Source organism: Lampetra planeri, chromosome 25 (assembly GCF_965212315.1).
Source record: "Lampetra planeri chromosome 25, kcLamPlan1.2.h2, whole genome shotgun sequence".
In the NCBI taxonomy this organism is placed as follows: domain Eukaryota; kingdom Metazoa; phylum Chordata; class Hyperoartia; order Petromyzontiformes; family Petromyzontidae; genus Lampetra; species Lampetra planeri.
The window spans coordinates 8,319,058-8,341,234 of NC_136131.1; the positions used below are offsets into that span (position 1 = coordinate 8,319,058).

The 22,177-nt window shown below is 53.8% G+C and overlaps 1 protein-coding gene across 2 annotated transcripts; it reads left to right on the plus strand.

Moving 5' to 3' along the window:
- The first annotated feature begins 308 nt into the window (after window positions 1-308).
- LOC144727394 (creatine kinase B-type-like) lies at window positions 309-22,100 on the plus strand. Of its 2 annotated transcripts, none has more exons than XM_078606184.1 (8): window positions 309-461; window positions 13,120-13,323; window positions 14,089-14,243; window positions 14,957-15,089; window positions 15,948-16,119; window positions 18,766-18,889; window positions 19,180-19,369; window positions 19,879-22,100. In XM_078606184.1, exons 2-8 carry the CDS (start codon window positions 13,131-13,133, stop codon window positions 20,055-20,057), a joined length of 1,146 nt encoding a protein of 381 aa, XP_078462310.1. In that variant the 5' UTR covers window positions 309-461; window positions 13,120-13,130; the 3' UTR covers window positions 20,058-22,100. The 2 variants fall into 2 exon arrangements, with proteins under 2 accessions (XP_078462310.1, XP_078462311.1); XM_078606185.1 differs by lacking the exon at window positions 309-461 and adding an exon at window positions 7,691-7,714.
- Window positions 22,101-22,177: the final 77 nt, after the last annotated feature.

Consider the following 22,177-nt stretch of genomic DNA (forward strand, 5'->3'; position numbering starts at 1 on the left):
CGCTAACAGCACTTGCCCCAACAGTCCGTTAAGGCTACACGGGGGATCTTTGTCTTTTTTTGTACGATGTTGGTGGTGGTGGTCAAGGCGGCGGCGGTTGAGGGAGGTAGGGGGTGAGAGGGAAGGGGGTGGATGAGATGGGGGGGGGGTGGATGGCTGGGTGAGTGGTGGATGGGATGGATGGTGGGGGGGGGGGCACCTTGCGGTTGGGTGGGGGGTATTGTGGGGGGGGGGGATGAGGGGGGGGGTCCATTCCCTCTCGCGACCAATGGCCTCGTGGTGCCCGTCTCGCATAAAACGCGCCGGGCAGGGCGGGGGCTGACGCAGCGACCTTGAGTCTTCGAGCGCTCAGCACACGGACCGACCCCGCCTCTGTCACCCGCCTCACTCTCTCTCTCACTCTCCACGCCGGAGGAGCTGCTGCGCCCTCGACTTCCTTCATCTCGTGAGAAATCGCCCAGGTGAGCGCGGATGATTAGACGCGTTCCGTGCATTCGGCGCGTCTTATCCGCGCTTGCGCGAACAGGTGCGCGCGTGCGTGCGTGTGTAGGTGTGCGTGTGTGTGTGTGTACGTGTGTGTAGGAGTGCGTATACGTGCGTGTAGGTGTGCGTGTGCGTAGGTGTGCGTGTGTGTAGGTATGCGTGTGTGTGTAGGGGCGCGCGCGTGTGTAGGTGTGCGTGTGTGTAGGTGTGCATGTGTGTAGGTGTGCGTGTGTGTAGGTGTGCATGTGTGTAGGTGTACGTGTGTGTAGGTGTGCGCATCGGTATCCGCGTGTGTGCGCGTGTGTGTAGGTGTGTACGTGTGCGTGTGTATAAGTATGTCTGTGCGTGTAGGTGGGGAGCGGTCGTGCAGTCGTTAGCGCACTGCGCTACGAACGCTGAAAACGTAGATTGGATTCCCTAGGTCAACTCAGCCTCAAATGAGTACTTGGTGCGGTGTGTAAAAACATCAGCGCCGGGGAGACAAAGGCGGCCGGGGGTGGTGCTGGCCACCCACCCCCTCGTGTGCCCCCAAAATGTTATAGGGGACAGTGGGAGGGGGATGAATTGGGTGTGGGTGGTGTGTCGCTATGTGTGTAGGTGTGTGTGTGTCGATGCGCGTGCCTGCGTGAGTACGTGGGAGCGGTGGCGCAGTGGTTAGCGCGCTGCTCCACCACCAACACGGCGACGTCATGGACCGATTCCTGACCACCACGGCCAACATCAGTAGCGAGCGATATCCGAACCGGTTTTGGTCGTCGGCTAGGTCAACCCAGCCCTAAATTAGTAGCCCGTTGCTGTGCGCAATCACCAGCACTGGGGAGACACAGGCGGCAGGGCTTAATGATGACTGCATCGTGCAGTGTGCCGGCATTGTACGTATCACGTTGAACTTCTATCGCACTTTTTCGTAGCCAACCGTGCTAATCGGAGGTGCGTTAATAGGTGCTCGCGAACAGCGCTTGTCCCAACAGTCTGTTGAGGTCATACAGGGGATCTTTGTGTCCATGAAGTGTGCGTCGTGTGTGTTGGTGTATTTGTAATGGATGTGCACGTGTGTGTTGCCTTTGTCGATGTTTTCGCATTTCCGTAATGAACGTGCCTGCCTTAGATGTGATACAAATAAAAACAAATGTATAATTACAAACACGCACCTACGCATTTACATAGCGCAATATTATGATCATCATCTGAGCACGCACTGCATGTTATAAAAACTAAATTGCCGTTTAACCGCATAACAAGTAACAGCATAAAACGCCCGTAAAACCTAAAAAAAAATCGCCATCGCATAAACCTGACGCGCAATTTCATTAAAACTCAACAATGGTGCCACTCCACAACAGATGTTGTTTTTGTTTGTTAGATCGCGTAAATATAAATGTGTCGTTAAAATCGCCACCACCACTCGACACAGCCAATTCGTAAGGGTTTTGTACCGTTCCGGTCTTCATAGGTGCTTGCTAACAGCACTTGCCCGTACAGTCTGTTAAGGCTATACGGGGCATCTTTGTCTTTTTGTGAGCTCGGCTACATGGAGGAGGAGACCTCCTGGCTAGTTTGACACACCATCAGACTGACCCCCAGTCCATGCTTCACGTAATTGAGGGATGATGATGATGATGATGATATTTTGGCAATGTGAATACAGTAATTCCAGAGTACGGAACATCTGTATCTGATAGAGAATTGGCTATGCGTGGCGCGGCATGGAGCAACGCACGTTAAGTATCATTACAGATCACGAGAAATGCATTTTCTCGCGATGTGAATGTGCATGGGTTCGCAACATTTTGTGTCTTTCAACGTCCGCGTTCGATTGTTGGGATGCGTGGGTTGCAGGAATTTCACAGTCGCCATCACTGTCAGATGGCGGTACAGCGACCTTAGGTTATGCGCCATAGACTGTCTCTATAGAGACTGTCTCTATAGACTGTCTATGTGTTTGCCTATATGCTGTCGTGCATACGTGCCGTGCGAAAATTAGGTTTTAAATTTGGATTTCGACAAGATTTTTAAACACGAATTCCGTACATTACTTCGTTGTGTTCACCGCTGAGAGAACATTCGTTACTAGGCGTAACAAGACAAAGGTACAATATTATATTTTACGTTTTTAGACCATGGGGTGGGGGGTGGTCAGTGTTGTTAGCGAGCACCTATTAAGGCCAACGTTGCACACGAGGCAGTGGTGTGGTTTGAAACGCGTCCAGCCGCCTTTGTCTCTCCAGCGGTAACGTTGACGCACCGCGCCAGACGCTCCTTGTTAAGTGAAGGCTGAGTCGACCGAGTGGACGTGAGAACAAAGACCGCCAGGACAGATTTAGACATCACTCGCCGCTGACGTTACAGCCGTGGCCGGGAATCGAACTCAAGTGGGTCGGTCGGTCGGTCGGTCGGCTCACAGCTCAGCGCGCCGACCACTGCGCCACCGCTCCACTCCAGTATCAGAAGGTCCCATTTCGTAGCTGCTCACCCCGAGTTATAAATGTTCTGATCGTGGCATTGTCCTTGTGCTGGTCGCCTTTTGGCGTTCTCTGCTCTGACGCTGCTGAGACTTGGCCCCAAAGAAGGCTCCTGTCTCTGGCGTAGGCCAATCAGCTTTAAAGACAATGCATAAAAATGATCAGAGCATTCTAGATTTGAAGCTTTCGTGACTGCAAGGGTTCATATTCTAAGGTTTTTTCGGTAAAGTCACGTAGGTAAAAAATGTAAATTAATAAAAAAATAAAATAAAAATCACGACATTTCGGAAGCAACACAAGCTTCCGTCTTCAGGTGGAACAGTCACAGCACGATAGCTGTACCGAAAAAACCTAAGAATATGATCAGAGCATGTTTGTTTGCACGTTCACCACAAGTACTTTGTGGTAACTGCGAACTTGATTCCTTGCAAAAGGTTTCTATTTGGTGTTTGAACATCTTAACACCTCGTGTTTTACTATTGCCAGCAAGGGTGTAAACCTATTGTTATTTTTTCATACTTTGATACTGGCTAAAAGGTTCCATGTTTGTTGTTGTTGTGACTTTCTGAACCCGTGATCCTACCGGACATCTGTGAAACAAACGAGCTTCATAGCTCATCGGATTCCTCCTCCTCCCGACGAAATAAAGGCGCATGTCGCCAATGCGCCTTGACAATGCTTACCGACTGCGGCACAAAATGGCAAAATAAAAGCGAAGGATGGGTGTGGGTTAGTTGACGGCCGTTAGCAATGGGGGGTTAGGGGGGTTGAAGGAGGAATGGATGGAGCGTGATAGTGGATGAGGCTGGTCGAAGGGGTGGGGGGGGGGGTAAGCGTGAAGGTGGATGGTACGGTACGAAGTGAGTGCACGGAGTTATAGGGTCAACCGGTTGTTCGGCTGAGCGTAGATACCAATAGATTTAGGTAGCAGGGGCAGTGTTCTGACAGACCACGTGACCCCGCAAGCGTTGCCGCAAACCACGTGACACTCAGTTGCTGCTACCGGTGTGCGCACGCATTTCCTGATCAGGCTCCTAACGGTGACCTCGCCCTAGCGAATCGATTAATTGCGACGATTTGGTGCCGCGATTCGATTGAATTTGATTGCAGTGCATTGTCAATGCCTCCTCCGGTTTCTGCGGGAACTCGTGACGTGCAACGAATCCGATTAAAAATAGAATCGACGAATCTATATTGGGCATAATCGATTTTTTTAATCGATGCATCGTTACTATTGTGAATAAAAAAAATAGGATGATTTTTTTTAACAACTGTAAATATTCTTTTCATTGCCTACATACACACAAAGGGAAGGGAAGTGAAGTCAAGGATGTAATGGAAGGAGAAAGCGAAAACGAAAGGGAGAGGGAAGGAAGGCGAGAGAGGGGAAGGGGGAACGGTGGGGCGAAGATGTCGGGAATGATGAAGAGGGTGGTGGTGGTGGTGATGATGATGAGAGGGGAGGAGGGGAGAGAGGGGAGACTATAGAAGGAATGAGCGATCAGAAGAAGTGAAATAAACTAAGCTAAAAGTAGAATTTTTCACTTTTTTACCAGGTAAGGCCCACTGAGCTATACAGCTCTTTTCAGAAGCGACCTGGCCACAAATGATAGCTCAAAGAAATGGCTTATCATCGTGTGGAGATTCACAGTAGCCAAATACTCTAAACACATGACGTCGATTATAAATGTGAGGTGGGGGGGGGTACTGAAGGATCCGAAGAAAAATCCACGCGACCACGGGGAGAGAGACACAGCAAATTCAAAATATACAGCAGGCGTCAGGGTCGGGATCGAACCCACGACCTCCTGTATACCAGGCGAGGTAGTTAACATCTCCTAGCCACTGTGGCGGCGTTCTGCACGCAGGAGAAGCAGCGTCTGTTTTCACAGTGGGCGGGGAGAGGGGAGGGACTCGGGAGTGGGGGGTGGTGGCCACGCCCAGAAGTCACGTGATTTACCGGAGGGTTTGGCGCTGGTATAGATATATAGATTATTCATTGATTTGTTCTGATAACAAACATAAGTGACAAAGATATATTGTATTTCGATTTAAAGCTTTCGTGACTGCAGGGATTCATCTTCTTGGTTCTTTCGGTAAAGTCACGTAGAAGGGAAGTAATAAAATAATAAAAATATTATGTTTTATTTTTATTATTTTATTACTTCCCTTCTACGTGACTTTACCGAAAGAACCAAGAAGATATATTGTATTCACCTTATAGAATTTTGCGGCTGTTTGCGAGCACCTATTTAGGTCGGCACGGCACACGAGGTGATGGTGTGGCTGGACCTCACATCCGCCTTTATCTCGCCAGGCACACGACACGTTAAAGGCTCGGTCGACTTCGGGGGAGGCTCAGGACCGGTTCAGATAATCGTCAGTGGTTTCGGTGGCCGTGAGCGGGAATCGAACTCAGGTCGCCGCGTTCGTAGCGCAGTGCGCTGACCACTTCGCTCACAGCTCCCCACAAGCCTTTAAGCAAGACGCTACTGCTGACGATAATAATACAATAATAATGACACTGTTGCTGCGACTGCTGATGATAATCAAAAAAACTACACTGCTGCTGATGATGATATCGCTGCTGCTGCTGATGATATCGCTGCTGCTGCTGCTGCTGATAACGATATTGCTGCTGTTGATGATATTGCTGCCCTTGCTGCTGCTGATATTGCTGCTGCTGATGATGATATTGCTGCTATTGCTGCTGATATTGCTGCTGCTGATGATGATATTGCTGCTCTTGCTGATGTTGTTGCTGCTGCTGAGGATATTGCTGCTGTTGATGATACTGCTGCTGTTGCTCTTGCTGATGTTGTTGCTGCTGCTGCTGCTGATCGCCACACTGTATCACGCATCGTCGTCGTAGTGGCAAGTCCCTCGGGGCTATCGAACGGCAGCGGCCGCGATCGCCGAGTCCAGCGGTCGGAGCGAGACACGCGAGAGAGAGGAGGGGGGGGGGGTCCATCACGCGGCAGGGGTCGCACCGGGTACCCGATACCCGTACCCTACCCGATACCCGGCTACCCGTACCCGGCCAGGTACGGGTACGGGTACCCGTTTGCGACCCTGGTGTGGCCGGGTACGGGTAGGCCGTGAGTCACTGGTGAGTAACCGTTTGTCACTCATTTCGGGTAGGGCACGGGTAGGGAACGGGTACCCGTACCCGGCCGGGTACGGGTACGGGTGACCATTTGCGACCCTGGTGCGGCCGGGTACGGGTACGGGTAGGCCGTGAGTCACTGGTGAGTAACCGTTTGTCACTCATTTCGGGTTGGGTACGGGTACGGGTACCCATTTGCGACCCTGGTGCGGCCGGGTACGGGTACGGGTAAGGAATCAAAACCCGTTTGCGACCTCTGCCACGCGGTCATTTCACGACCGCTCTTTGGCGGCGTATCGCTCCGACAGAGCCCAGGGGGCAGAGGTCTCGACAACGCTGCCGCTCTGCGCGCGGTCACCCACTCAGGGCAGGGGACGGCACTGGCGTGGATGCCTCTGTGATCCGCTGTGGGGCCGTCCATAAATGACGTCACGCACCTAGGGGGGGGGGGGGGGTCAGACATTTGTGACGATGTGTGACGAGGGACGGGGCGGGTTTTAGAAATGTGACGTCACATCAAAATGCGCAACTTTAAATAAATATAGAATTGTTATAACAACACTATACACTATACTCTATTATTTCTTCTATTATTTATATTTTATTATTTCTTTTTTAACCTACGTGACTTTACCGAAAAAACCTAAGAGTTTCTAAAATAACAATACTAATTGTTATAACAACACTCCTACAACATCAGAGTGCAGCGCCACATTAAATACGCAATTTGAAGCATGTTTTATTTTCAAAATGGAAATATGGTTTTGGGGGGGGGCAGAGCTTTGTGACGTCATATTTGAGGGGGGTGGTCTGACTTTTTGTGACGCCGTGTGACGAGGGGGGGGGTCCAAAATCGTCCAAAATCGCGTGACGTCATTTATGGACGGCCCCTTCGCACCGCCGAAGACAAAAATATTTCGCCCACCCACCCAACCGTGTAGCCTCAACAGACTGTAGGGGCAAGTGCTGTTAGCGAGCAGCAACCTACGAAGGCCGGCACGGCACACGAGCGGAGAGGAGGGGGGGCGGATGCGGGGGGGGTGCTTGACCATACTTCACCACTCTGGCCAGTGTGCAGTTGATGGACAGGGGTATTATCTAGGACCGGTTCAGATAGACATATCGATATCAATCGCCCGCTGTGATTCCGTACGACGGGGGTCGTACGGAATCACAGCCGCCGCAGTGCTCTCATCACTGCGCCACCGCTCCCTCCACCTCCCCTCCGCCGCCCACCCCCCGTATATACATTCACGTATATACAAAGACAAAGATCCCCCATATAGCCTTAACATACTGTCGGGGCAAGTGCTGTTAGCGAGCACCTATGAAGACCGGAACGGCACAGGAGGGGGTGGGTGGCCAGCACCACGCCCGACCGCATTTGTCTCCCAAGTGGCGATGTTTACACACCGCACCAGCTACTCATTTGAGGCTGAGTCAAACTAACACGTATATGCATACACGCACGCCGCCGTATATGTGACGTCTCGGCCTCCCACCACTCTGCTCTCCCATAAGACCCCCCCACCCTCCCCCCCACCCTACCCCCCCACCCTACCTCCCCCCCGCCTCTCCTGCCCCCCCTCCCCGCCCTCGCCCTACCCGTGTTTCCTGCTGTTCGCGGATTCCATTCTCTCCACTCCGCCTTCGACTCCGCCGGGTAAACGAGCTCACGTCCAACTCACCCATCATCCATCCTCTCGCTCGCTCGCTCACCCACGTTCATCAATGCTTCGCGTGGGAGGAGGGGGGGGTGGGACTAACGATGGTGATGATGATGGTGATGGTGCCGGGTGATGATGGTGCTGAACCCTGTGTGTGTGTGACGGAGTAGCGGTTACGGTCCGATGGGATACGGGGTGGCTGGGTGGGCAGGGTGGGGTTGGTGACGGCGAGGGGGATGGGTGGGTCGGGGAAAAGAACATTGGCTGACCTCCCCCCTCCTCCATAAACCCCTATGCGCGCTATGGAATGTGGAGCTTGGAGCACAAGCGAGCTAGGGATTTCAAACGGTCGGATATCCGTATGGAAATTCTCGTGCGGTGCTGTGCTCGCTGATGCTGCTGCTGATGATGCTGCTGATGCTGCTGCTGCTGATGATGCTGCTGATGTTGCTACTGATGATGCTGCTGATGATGCTGATGATGATGCTGCTGCTGATGATGATGCTGCTGATCCTGCTGATGCTGCTGCTGTTGATCCTGCTGATGCTGCTGCTGATGCTGCTGATGCTGCTGCTGATGATGCTGCTGCTGATCCTGCTGATGCTGCTGATGCTGGTTGTGTCGGTTGTCTGTGGTGATTGCGCCGAAGATTCTGAGAGTCAGCCCCGTCTGCTAATTGCATCTCTCGTCTCATCCGTCCAATTCAGTTCAGCTCGTCACGTGTGTGTCTTCCTGTATTCATATCTACGTTTCGTTCAATACGCCGGTCAGAACTGTTTATCAAATCCGGTCCTTCATTCATTCGCGCGGTTCATGCGTCCATACGTAATTCATTCATTGAAACAGGCGTCTGTCTATTCACTGATTCGTTCATTTAGGCTGCTCTCTGTATATAACCATTCGTTCACGCACCCGTCATCCGTCTATCCAATATACTGACCTATTCCATCACTCACCTGTTCGTTCTATCTATCTATATATCCGTTAGTTAATCCATTCATTGGGCCAGTCTTCTGTAACGCCTGTCCTAAACGCATAATCTGGCTATTAATCAATCTATACATTGGTCGCTCAGGCTGTAGCCATCCATCTGCCGTCTCATCCATTCAGGGTGTGAATTTGCCACGTGGCCATTGAGCCAGCCAGCCATCCCCTCTGCCTCTCCATTCAGACAGCCATCCAATCAGCCGTCTGCCAAGCCATCTCTGGGTATTCTATACGTAATCCAATCTGTCTACACAGCAGTCCGTCTATAGGTTGATCGATATAGCAACTTTCGCCTTCTAGCCAGCTATCCAATCAGTCGTCTGCCAAGCCATATGAATATTCTATACGTACACCCATCGATCTGCCTACACAGCAGTCCATCTATAGATAGATCAATGTAGCCACTATATCATTACAGACAACCAGCCATCTGTCCATCGATTGTTGTAGCCATCCATTTACCCATCCCTCCATCTATAGATTTATTGATCCATCCAGGAAGTCGATCATCCAACGTATGGAGCGGTGACGTGGCACAGAGGTTCGAATCCGGAAGGGCGCCCTGGTTAATAACGCGGGTGCATTAACCATAGCCTAGTACTCGCCGTCTGCTGATTCACTCACAGTGGACGTTAAAGATCCCGTGACGCCATAAGAAACGAGTAGGCCAATCGTTGCGTGCCGGTGTCACGGTCGGAATGGGGCGCCACGGTGGCTAGGAGATGTTCGCCACCTCGCCTGGTATGCGGGAGGTCGTGGGTTCGACCCCGACTCTTGACGCCTGTTGCTGGATATTTGGAGTTTGCGGTGTATCTCTCTCTCCCCGTGGTCGCGTGGATTTTTCTCTCCGTACTTAGAATCAGCGTTTAGAGTTTGTGGCTGCTTTACATTTCCACACGACGATGATAAGTCGCTTCGTTGAGCTATCATTTGTGATGTCCAGGTCGCTTCAGAAAAAATAATCTCTTTAGTCCAGTGGGGCCTTATCTGTTAAAATAAAATAAAAATAGTTTACTGTAGTTCTAAGTTTTATTAGCACAAATTTAATAGCGGATATAATAGCGCATGAATAGATTTAATGGCACAGATGTGAATGGCGCAGATTCGCATGGAGGCAAACATTGCGCCTCTTACTGTCAGACGAGGGCTCAACTTGCAGGTCGAGTCGCGTTGTTCCGCACAGGGACAGCTGCCACTGGGAATGGGGGGGGGGGGCTTTGAACGTTTGAGATGCGATGCGATGTAAGGCGCTTTGATTTGCTGACACTTTTAAGTAAATGCCAAACATGTTTTATAAATTACCATTATGGTTATATTCTTACGTTTGAGATGAGATGCGATAGAAGGTGCTTTGATATGCTGACACTTTGAAGTAAATGCCAAATATGCTTTTTAAAAATAAATTATCATAATTGTTATATTCTTACGTTTGAGATGAGATGCGATGGAAGGCGCTTTGAGTTACTGACACTTTTAAGTAAATGCCAAAGATTATTTTAGAAATATATTATAAATATTGTTATATTCTTACGCTTTGTTTTGCTGACACTTTTAAGAAAATGACAAAGATGTTTTTAAAAAATGTTATCATTATTGGTATATTCTTACGTTTGAGATGAGATGCAATAGAAGGCGCTTTGATTTGCTGGCATTTTTAAGAAAATTACAAAGATGTTTTACATTTTTTTTTTATTATTATTGTTTATTATATTCCACCGGACATCTATAAAAAAAGAGCTTCATAGCTCATCGGATTCCTCCGGTATATATATTCTGAATCTGATCGAACGCGATGGTATTTGCGCTGTGTACAACGCGTGCACTGTGAGTGTCAGCACGACAGATGCGCCCCTCGAGTCTCGCCTCGAGATGCCCTCCCCTGTAGAGGACGAAAGAACAACGCGTTTGTCGATAACACCGCGCGTGTGTGTCTGTGCGTGCCCTTAAAGAGGACACATATAATAGGCGACGTTTCGGGAAATGGCCCTTCTCCATAGCACGTACAAATAATAAAATCTCCCCCGGCCCCCACCGTCTCGCCCCAGGGGGGGAACAAAAAAAAATAACGATGAGAAATGTGTTTTTGATAGAATTCGATCTGAAACAAAATAACCCCCCCCACCAACACACAATTCAATATTTCAATAGTCGCCATGCAACGTGGGTGAATACGAGACGTCTAAACGGTGGTGGCCCTTTAATAAATGACGTCACGGAGTAGCAGCAACCAGAGGTGGGACAAAGTCATTGTTATGCAAGTCCAAGTCGAGTCGCAAGTCATCAAATTCATGACTCGAGTCTGACTCGAGTCCAAGTCACATGACTCGAGTCCACATCTCATAGGTGGGACAAAGTCATTGTTATGCAAGTCCAAGTCGAGTCGCAAGTCATCAAATTCATGACTCGAGTCTGACTCGAGTCCAAGTCACATGACTCGAGTCCACATCTCATAGGTGGGACAAAGTCATTGTTATGCAAGTCCAAGTCGAGTCGCAAGTCATCAAATTCATGACTCGAGTCTGACTCGAGTCCAAGTCACATGACTCGAGTCCACACCTCTGGTGACCAGCACCGCGCCCCACCGCCTTTGTCTCCCCAGTGGCGATGTTCACACATCGCACCAGGTACTAGTTTGAGGCTGAGTTGACTTAGGGGGAAAGCCCAGGACCGCTTCAGACAATTGTCACCGGTGTCGGCCGCGAGCGGGAATCTTACTCGGCTCGCCGGGTTCGTAGTGCAGAGCGCGGTAACGACTTCGACGTTCCCGGACCACCCCCTCTCACCTGTGCCAGAGAGGTAGACGTCGTTGCATCTTCTCTGTCCCAGTGTTGCCCGGCGTATTGGAAGAGGGGTGCAAATACCCACGCTTTGAATGTCCATGTCGGCTCGCCAATCAATATGACCTTGACCCCCAACACCACGACCCCCCCCCCCCCTTCCGTGGCATATCGAGCTGCGGTTGGGTCAACGCAGGCCGTGCTGGATGGTCATTGAGTTTCAAAACCTCTTGAACTGATTAACAAGATGTGGGAGGGGGGGGGGTGTTGGGGGCCCGGAGAGGGGGGTGGAGAGGGGAGGGGTGGGGGAGACACGTGTACATCGTAAACCGCACGCAACACACAAACCGATGTTGCAAGGTCAGAGGTTTTTCTTGTTGTCGTTTTCCTCCCAAAGCGATTTTTCTTCTGTATTCCAGTCACACGCCCGATTTATGTCGCCGCGCTTAATTATTAACACCGCTACCTGCTTTAAAACTAAACATTTTTTTATTTTATTTTTTATTTTACCAGGTTAAGGCCAACTAAGCTACATAGCTCCATTTTCAGCAAGCGACCTGACCGTCACAAATGATAGCTCAACGAAGTGGCTTATCATCATCATCATCACCATGTGGAAATTTCACATCAGCTGCCAAATACTCTAAACGCCGTGATGTTCATTCTAAATGTGGAGGGAAAACCGGAGGACCTGGAAGAAAAATCCAAGTAACCATTGGGGAGAGAGATACACCGCAAACTCCAAATATACAGCAGACGTCAGGGTCGGGAACCCACGACCTCTTGTACACCAGGCGAGGTAGTTAACATCTCCTAGCCACCGTGGCGCCTATCATTTATACCAAGTGGGAAGAAATCGAAGCACCCGAATAAAACCCACGCCTTGCACAAGGGGGAGAGCAACACTCCTATCCCCGTACAGATGGAAACAGATGGGAGATTAATCCACTCGCTGTACTGCCTTGTACAGCAAGAGGGCTAGGCACTGCCGTGTAAATATCTCAATTTGTTCACCGCACCGACTCCGATGAATTGGTCGCGAGTCGGGCGTTAGTGTTCGTACACATGTCTGTGCCTGTGTGCGTGTGTTCTTTGTATATGGGTCGACGCGTTAAGCATCGCCACTCGGGAGACAAAGGCGGCCGGGCGTGGTGCTGGCCACCCACCCCCTCATGTGCCGTGCCGGCCTTCATAACAGTTCTTGCCCCAACAGTATGTTAAGGCTATGGGGGGGGGGATCTTTGTGTTGGTACATAGGACGATGTGTTCCTTCCCACCCTTCGTCTGCCTGTCTCGCCGACATCAGTCCGTCCATCTATCCGTTTGTCAAATCTGTCCGTCCGTCCATGCGTCTGACGTCCGTCCGTCATATCCGCTCGCCCGTCTGTCCGTTCGTCTGTCTCACGTTCCTCCATCCGCCCATCCGCCCACCTGTCCATCCGTCCGTCCGTTCATCCGTCTATGGATCTGACTCCATCCGTCCGTCCGTCTGACGTCCGTCCGTCATATCCGCTCGCCCGTCTGTCCGTTCGTCTGTCTGACGTTCCTCCATCCGTCCATCCGCCCGCCTGTCCATCCGTCCGTCCATTCATCCGTCCGTCCGTTTGACGTCCGTCTGCGTGCCCGTGCGCCGTCAGGAGGAGCCACCATGCCGTTCAGCAACACCCACAACGCGTTCAAGCTGCGCTACTCGTCCGAGGCCGAGTTCCCGGACTTGAGCCAGCACAACAACCACATGGCCAAGGTGCTCTCGCCCGAGATGTACGCGGCCCTGCGCGAGAGGCACACCCCCAGCGGCTTCACCCTGGACGACATCATCCAGACCGGGGTGGACAACCCGGGTGAGTCGCTCCGAGCGTTTGTTACCGCGGCAGCGGCGGTCGTGAATGGTGATTCATAATAATAGTTGTCATTGTAATGATCATGACGACGACGATGACCCTTGCGTACGAACGATGGGAGTGAGAGAAGATCAGGAGCTCTATAAAAAACTAAACTAAACTATTCTACCAGGTAAAGGTCCCACTGAGCTGCGTAGCTCTTTTCAGGAAGCTACCTGGCTATTGCAAATGACAGCTCAACGAAGTTGCTCATCATGTAATGTGGACATTTATAGCAGCCACGCACTTTCAACGCGTGACGTTTATTCTAAACGTGGAGAGGAAAAAACGGAGGGATCCGGAGAAAAATCCACGCGACCACGGGGGGAGAGAGAGAGAGACGCAAACTCCAAATATACAGCAGGGGTCAGGGTTGGGATCGGACCCATGACCTCTTGCATACCAGGCGACATAGGTAACATCTCACAACCGTGAGGATGATGATGATGAGAGAGACACGTAAACTCCAAATATACAGCAGGTGTCAGGGTCGCGATCGGACCCACGACCTCCTGCACAGCGGGCGAGGTAGCTAACATCTCCTAGCCCTACTGCTAGCCACAACGAGAGGGGCTTCAGCACAGAGAGTTCGTGTCGTTTTGCTGTTCCGCCTCCTCCTCCAACACCCTCGTGTGGCACTGTGCCGGCCTTCAACAGCCGCCGCCACCGCCGCTGCTGCTGCTGCTCATGCTCATAGCACTTGCCCCCCCCACCACACCACCACAGGCCACCCGTTCATCATGACGGTGGGCTGCGTGGCGGGAGACGAGGAGTCCTACGAGGTGTTCAAGGAGCTCTTTGACCCCATCATCCAGGACCGGCACAACGGCTACCTCCCTACGGACAAGCACAAGACCGACATCGACGCAGACCACCTCAAGGTGCGCGCCACGGCGCTCGCGGGGTGCTGGGCCGTCTGTCCGTCCGTCTGTCTGTCCGTCTGTCTGCCGGTCCGACTCTCTGTTCGTCTGGCTATCAGTCCGTCTATCCGTCCGTCTGTCTGCTGGTCCGACTCTCCGTCCGTCTGGCTATCAGTCCGTCTATCCGTCCGTCTGTCTGCTGGTCCGACTCTCCGTCCGTCTGGCTATCAGTCCGTCTATCCGTCTGTCTGTCGGTCCAACTGTCTGTCCATCTGTTTTCTGGTCCGTCTAGCTGTCAGTCCGTCCGTCTGTCTACCTGTCTGTCCACCTGTCTGCTGGACCGACTGTCCATCTGCCTGTCAGTCCGTCCGTCCGTCTGTATGTCCATCTGTCCATCTGTCTGCTGGACCTACTGTCTTTCCATCTGTCTGTGTGTCTGTCTGTCCATCTGTCCTTCTTTCTGTCCATCTGTCCACATATCCTCGGTGGTCAAAGCCTTACAAGGGTTAAAGTCACTCGTGTGTTACGTATAATTAATTCACCGGGTAAAGACGCTGCGTCCGTGTGTCCGTACCCGGCCGCGGTGTGCGTCGAACGTCTTCACCGGGGGAGACAAAGGCGGCCGGGCGTGGAAGCCGGCCGCACCCTCGCTCTCGTGCGCCTCCCAACAGCCCTTAGCCCCGGCGGTCTGTTGGAGACTACGCGGGGGACCTTTGTCTCTGCTGTGCGTGCAGGGGGGGGACGACCTGGACCCGGACTACGTGCTGAGTAGCCGCGTGCGCACCGGGCGCAGCATCCGGGGATTCTGCCTCCCCCCTCACTGCAGCCGCGGGGAGCGCCGAGCCATCGAGAGCCTCTCCATCGAGGGTGAGAGTCGGGGGGGGAGGGGTTGGTGGGGGGCAGGGAGGGGGGCACAGCTCATCGTCATCGTCACTGTCGTCATCACCGTCATCATAATCGTCGTCACCGTCGTCATCATCGTCGTCATCATCATCGTCACCGTCATCATCACCGTCATCATCATCGTCGTCACTGTCGTCATCACCGTCGTCATTGTCGTCATCATCATCGTCACCGTCATCATCATCGTCACCGTCATCATCATCGTCGTCACCGTCGTCATCACCGTCATCATCATCATCGTCGTCACCATCGTCATCACCGTTATCATCATCGTCGTCACCATCATCATCATAATCGTCGTCATCATCGTCGTCACCATCATCATAATCATCGTCATCATCATCGTGGTCACCATCGTCATCACCGTTATCATCATCATCATCACCACCATCATCGTCGTCATCACCATCGTTGTTATCGTCACCATCATCGTCCATCGAGTGGGTGTGGGGAGCCACCTCTCATCTAATCATCACCATCATCGTCATCATCGTCATCGCCCATCAAGGGTGAGTGGGGGTGAGATCTCATCGTCATCATCATCTCTCCATTGAGAGTGGGAGGTGGTGAGACGCAGCGTATAATTTAGGCCAGGTGGTCTGTCCAGCTCAATGACCCGGACAATATTATCCATACCCGGCACACCACATCCACTGTACCTCTCTCTACGGCTGTGGCTACTGTGGTCACGTGCCAGACACTTCTGTTAATCCCGCAAAGAAAAAAACAAATTAGTGACACCACTAAGCCCCGTCTCCTCCCCCAATTCCCCCTACCTCCTCCCTCCTCCCCTCTCCCTCCTCCCCTCCTACCTCCCAACAGCCTTGAGCCAGCTGGATGGGGATCTGCAGGGGAAGTACTACGCGCTCAAGAGCATGACTGACGCCGAGCAGCAGCAGCTGATCGATGACCACTTCCTGTTCGACAAGCCCGTCTCCCCGCTGCTGCTCGCGTCCGGCATGGGCCGCGATTGGCCCGACGGCCGCGGGATTTGGTACGTGGGGTTGGTGGTGGCAGTTGGTGGCGAGCATCAGCTGGCTGCCCCGGTTAATACCGCGGCGGTCGTGGTAATTGACCGTGATCATCTAAATGATCACGGTGTTGGCAGGGGGGTGCGCGTGCTTACAAGGTTTCGGAGAACGAGTGACAGCAGCGATATAGAGGGATACTTGGGGTTCACGAAAGGGATATAGGGGAGGGACGGGAAGGAGTGGAGGGGCGAGGGGAGGGAAGAGGATGGGAATGGGCGATGGTAGACAAGAGGTGAGGCTTTGCGAGAGGAACGGGAGGAGGTTAATGAAGGGGACTTCTTCATGTGCAGAGGCAGTGTTGAGTCTATGGTGCAGTGTTGAGTCTATGGTGCAGTGTTGAGTCTATGGTGCAGTGTTGAGTCTATGGACAGTGTTGAGTTTATCGGCAGAAGGATAGACAACATAATTGGGCACAGGGAGAAGGAGGGACAGAGAGGGAGACGAGAGAGGCGAGATGAGGTGGGGCAAGTCTATGGAGAGATTTGAAGATGCGCGTCACGTGGTGATGACGAGGAGGATGGCTATGCCACCACGACTCCTACGCGCCCATCTGCTTCGCTCTCGGTGGACGTCACTGGCAGCTTCCGTGTGCCGGCACAGTCAGTCCGGTTCACCGTCGGAAAATTTGACAAATTTCCGATGCGTGACTCAAATCGCGAAACTTAGCCGAACGCTCCACTTCCCCCTCCACCTCATCCTTTTACTCCTCCTGATACTCCTTCTCCTCCTTCATCACCTCCTCCCAGAGGTCGCAAACGGGTTTTGATTCCTTACACGCACCAGGGTCGCAAACGGCTACCCGTACCCTACCCGGCCGGGTACGGGTAGCCGGGTATCGGGTAGGGTACGGATATCGGGTACCCGATTGCGACCTCTGCCTCCTCCTCCTCCTCCTTCATCACCTTAACTCCTCCTCCATCTCACATTCTCCTCCCACCTCCTCCGTCTCCCCCCCTCCCCACCACATCCTCCTCCTCCTCCCTCTTCCTCCTCTATCTCACGATCGCCTCCTCTACTCTCACCCTCTTCCTCCCCTCTCCTCCCCGTGGTGCTGGTGGTGGTGGTGATGGTGGTGATGGTGGTGGTGATGCTGGTGGTGGTGATGCTGGTGCTGGTGGTGGTGGTGCTGGTGGTGGTGCTGGTGGTGGTGCTGGTGGTGGTGTGCTGGTGATGCTGGTGGTGGTGCTGGTGGTGGTAGTGATGGTGGTGATGGTGGTGATGCTGGTGGTGGTGGTGCTGGTGGTGATGGTGGTGATGGTGGTGATGGTGGTGGTGATGCTGGTGCTGGTGGTGGTGGTGCTGGTGGTGGTGCTGGTGGTGCTGGTGGTGGTGCTGGTGGTGGTGCTGGTGGTGGTGCTGGTGGTGGTGTGCTGGTGATGCTGGTGGTGGTGCTGGTGGTGGTAGTGATGGTGGTGATGGTGGTGGTGATGCTGGTGGTGGTGGTGCTGGTGGTGATGGTGGTGATGGTGGTGATGGTGGTGGTGATGCTGGTGCTGGTGGTGGTGGTGCTGGTGGTGGTGCTGGTGGTGCTGGTGGTGGTGCTGGTGGTGGTGCTGGTGGTGGTGTGCTGGTGATGCTGGTGGTGGTGCTGGTGGTGGTAGTGATGGTGGTGATGGTGGTGGTGATGCTGGTGGTGGTGCTGGTGGTGATGGTGGTGATGGTGGTGGTGATGCTGGTGCTGGTGGTGGTGGTGCTGGTGGTGGTGCTGGTGGTGCTGGTGGTGGTGCTGGTGGTGGTGCTGGTGGTGGTGTGCTGGTGATGCTGGTGGTGGTGCTGGTGGTGGTAGTGATGGTGGTGATGGTGGTGGTGATGCTGGTGGTGGTGGTGCTGGTGGTGATGGTGGTGATGGTGGTGGTGATGCTGGTGCTGGTGGTGGTGGTGCTGGTGGTGCTGGTGGTGCTGGTGGTGGTGCTGGTGGTGGTGCTGGTGGTGGTGGTGCTGGTGGTGCTGGTGGTGCTGGTGGTGGTGCTGGTGGTGGTGCTGGTGGTGCTGGTGCTGGTGGTGGTGATGCTGGTGATAGTGGTGGTGGTGCTGGTGGTGCTGGTGGTGGTGCTGGTGCTGGTGGTGGTGATGCTGGTGATGGTGGTGGTGGTGCTGGTGGTGCTGGTGGTGGTGCTGGTGGTGGTGCTGGTGGTGGTGATGCTGGTGATGGTGGTGGTGGTGCTGGTGGTGCTGGTGGTGGTGCTGGTGGTGCTGGTGGTGCTGGTGGTGGTGCTGGTGGTGATGGTGGTGATGGTGGTGATGGTGGTGGTGGTGATGGTGCTGCTGGTGGTGTGGGGAGCGGTGGTGGTAGTGGTTAGCGCGTTGCGCTACGAACCTGGCAACCCGGGTTCGATTCCCGCTCACGGCCAACGCCAGTGACGGATTATCTGAACCGGTCCTGGGCCTCCCCTAAGTCGACTCAGCCTCGAATGCGTACCTGCTGCGCTGTGTAGTAAACATCGCCACTGGGGAGACAAACGCGGCTGGGCGTGGTGTTGGCCACCCACCCCCCACCCCCGTGTGCCGTGCCGGCCTTTATAGGTGCTCGCTAACAGCACTTGCCCCCACAGTATGTTAAGGCTACACGGGGGATCTTTGTCTTTGATGCTGGTGGTGCTGGTGGACAGGCACAACGACACCAAGAAGTTCCTCGTGTGGGTGAACGAGGAGGATCACCTCCGCGTCATCTCCATGGAGAAGGGCGGCGACATGAAGTCCGTCTTCCAGCGCTTCTGCACCGGCCTCACCAAGGTGAGCAGCGGCCTCCCCCCTCCACCTACACCCCTCCCCTCCATCCCCTTCTGCCTTCCCCTCCCTCCTCCACCTAGTCCTCCTCCTCCAATCATCCCACATCCTTCCCTCCTCCTGGTCCTCCTACACCTCGATTTAACCGTCGGTCTCCGCCACGTCTTGCCCCCCTCCCCCTATGTCCCCACCCCCTCCCTCCCCCTGTCGCCCCCCCACCCCCCACCCCCCCCACCCACCTCGCCCCCTTCCTCCTCGCCCCACCTACCCACCCACCTCATTGGCCCCGGCGGCAGATCGAGGATATCTTCAAGCAGAAGGGCCACCCGTTCATGTGGAACGAGCACCTGGGCTACGTGCTCACGTGTCCCTCCAACCTGGGCACGGGGCTGCGTGCCGGCGTGCACATCAAGCTGCCCCACCTCAGCAAGCATGCCGGCTTCGGGGACACGCTCAAGCGCCTGCGCCTGCAGAAGCGCGGCACGGGTACGCGCGCGCGTGTGTGTGTTAGTGACCGCGCGGGAGAGAGAGAAACACCGCAAACTCCAAATATACAGCAGACATCAGGTTCAGGATCGAACCCACGACCTCCTGCATTCCAGGAGAGGTGGTCAACATCTCCTAGCCACCGTATTGATGATGAGAGACACCGCAAACTCCAAATATACATCAGGCGTCAAGGTCAGGATCGAACCCACGACCTCCTGCATACCAGGCGAGGTAGTCAACATCTCCTAGCCACCGTGATGATGATGAGAGAGAGAGAGAGAGACACCGCAAACTCCAAATATATAGCAGGCGTCAGGGTCACGATCGAACCCACGACCTCCTGCATACCAGTCGAGGTAGTCAACATCTCCTAGCCATCGTGATGATGATGAGAGAGAGAAACACCGCAAACTTCAAATATACAGCAGGCGTCAGGGTCTGGATCGAACCCACGACCTCCTGCATACCAGGCGAGGGAGTTAACATCTAGCCCCCCTCTCTGGCAGGCGGCGTGGACACGGCGGCCGTCGGCGGCGTCTTCGACATCTCCAACGCCGACCGCATCGGCTTCTCCGAGGTGGAGCTCGTCCAGATGGTGGTGGACGGCGTGAAGCTGCTCGTCGAGATGGAGAAGCGCCTCGAGAAGGGCGGCAGCATCGACGACCTCGTGCCGGCGCCCAAGTGAGAGGAGCCCGGCACCCTCTTCGGTGATGGTGGGGGGGCGGGAGGAGCGGTGGTGGAAGATCAGCCGCTCGCCCACTCGCTCGCCCGCTCGCTCGCCCGCTCGCCCGCTCGCTCGCCCGCTCGCCCGCCCGCTCGCCCGCTCGCTCGCGTGTCCACTGCTCGCTCGCTCGCTCGTTCGCCCGCTCGCTCGCGTGTCCACTGCTCTCCACAATACTTTGCCTGTCCGTCCAGCTGCCTGCTCACCGAAACGCTCACCTGTCAATATACTGAACCGATCAAATTGTCCGTCCGGCGAACCGCTTACCGAAACACTCACCTGTCTATATACTGAACCGATCAAACTGTCCGTCCGGCAAACCGCTCACCGAAACACTCACCTGTCTATATACTGAACCGATCAAATTGTCCGTCCGGCGAACTGCTCACCGAAACACTCACCTGGCCGTCCAGCCCTCTCTGTTCATCGATTCGCTCAGCAGTTCGTCCGTTCGCTTGGCTTGCGTGCTATAAGCTCCCTGATTCAACTGTCTACCCACACACCTGGGCATCCAGATACCAACCAGTTCACCTGCGCGCCCACCCACGTACCCACGCAGCTGAAAGTCAGTATACCCATAAACCTACTTACACAGCCACCTACCCAGCCACGTGCCTACCTGCACAACCACCTGTACACCCGCTTCCCTACCTGCCCAGCTACCAATCTGCCGAGCCACTTACTCGCATACCCCAACCACCGCAACCTTACCCCACCTATCCAGTGCAACCGCCTACCGAAGTGTACCCCACGTACCCACCCACCAAATCACCTCCCCACTCAGCTACCTTTATCATTACTCTGTGTTGGTAGCTCACGTGACGCCATCCCGCCTCACCCCCCCCCCCCACCTCACCCCCCTAGCCCCCCCCCGCCCCCACCACATCGAGTGATGTCTAATGATGTAGCCCCCCCCCCCCGTGTTACAACGCGCGTGGTGTGATTTATTTTTTATGATTATTATTGTGATTAAATGTTAAACGGTAGTATATTTTTTGGGGGGTTGTAATTTAGTGGTGATGATGATGACTCCGATTATGAAGGTTGACATAGGTCGTGATTAGGGCATTGTGGTGATGATGATGGTGATGATGAAGGTGATGATGATGATGATGGTAATTATGATGATGGCACCCGATGAACGTTAACTCTCATCGCGAGAGGCAATGATGATCGTAGTGATGACTTCATATATTGTGATGATGATGATGGTGGTGATGATGTTGATGCGGTTAACGATGATTTCTTAAAGAGGTTAGAAGCATTTCAGATGGCGGTACCACACTCGTTCTCTTCCACCTAAACCCAACACGGACACACACACACACGCACGAGTGATCAAATGCTGCTAAAATGAACACAAGAACGTTGTACGCCACGCGTATTACACACACACACTGAGAGATGCATCACCACACGTACACACACAGGTACACAATATATTCCTAATGACATCACCATTAGCCTAGGGAAATAGATGAGGTCAGCGTTGGTCTGTATCGGGTCCCGCGTGACGCTACTCCCCTCTACCCTTGCCTCGCTTCCTCTCTGTCTCTCTCTCTCTCTTACAACTAAATTAACAAACACAGAGAGACAGGGCCGTCCATATGGGTGGGCAACTCATCCAGTGTGACACCCCCCCCCCCACAACGCCTTCAAAATAAATCGAAAGTATTACATCTGGCACCGTGACGTCGAAGCGCGGGCGCCCCCCCCCCCACTCTTCCCACCAAAGCGCGGGGCCCGGGGCGGTCGTCCGTGATTAGTCGTGCACTCGAGGGACGGCTCTGCCCAGAGGCTGAGAGGCCACTAAACTCACGCACCCCCCCCCCCCCCGGTCCTCCTTGATTGAAGAGGGACCACCCAACCACCCAACCACCCAACCACCCCCCACTCTGTCACCCTCCCCAAACCGCGCTCTTACCAGTGGACCTTGTTTTCTATGGAAGTCGCTCGAAACTGCGATCGATAGAAAACAAAATAAAAGCGGATGAGACGCGAAGTGTTTATGGCGCTGTGGCTTCCTCTGTGCGCGCGTGTGGAGTGTGTTGAGTGTGCGTGCGTGGTGAGTGATGGTGGCTTGC

Bases quoted from the DNA above. Each gene is read 5' to 3' on its own strand.
- LOC144727394 (XM_078606184.1), top strand. From the start codon at position 13,131: ATGCCGTTCAGCAACACCCACAACGCGTTCAAGCTGCGCTACTCGTCC. The intron at 14,244-14,956 runs GTGCGCGCCACG...CTGTGCGTGCAG, and splicing joins TCGACGCAGACCACCTCAAG to GGGGGGGACGACCTGGACCC. The intron at 15,090-15,947 runs GTGAGAGTCGGG...ACCTCCCAACAG, and splicing joins CGAGAGCCTCTCCATCGAGG to CCTTGAGCCAGCTGGATGGG.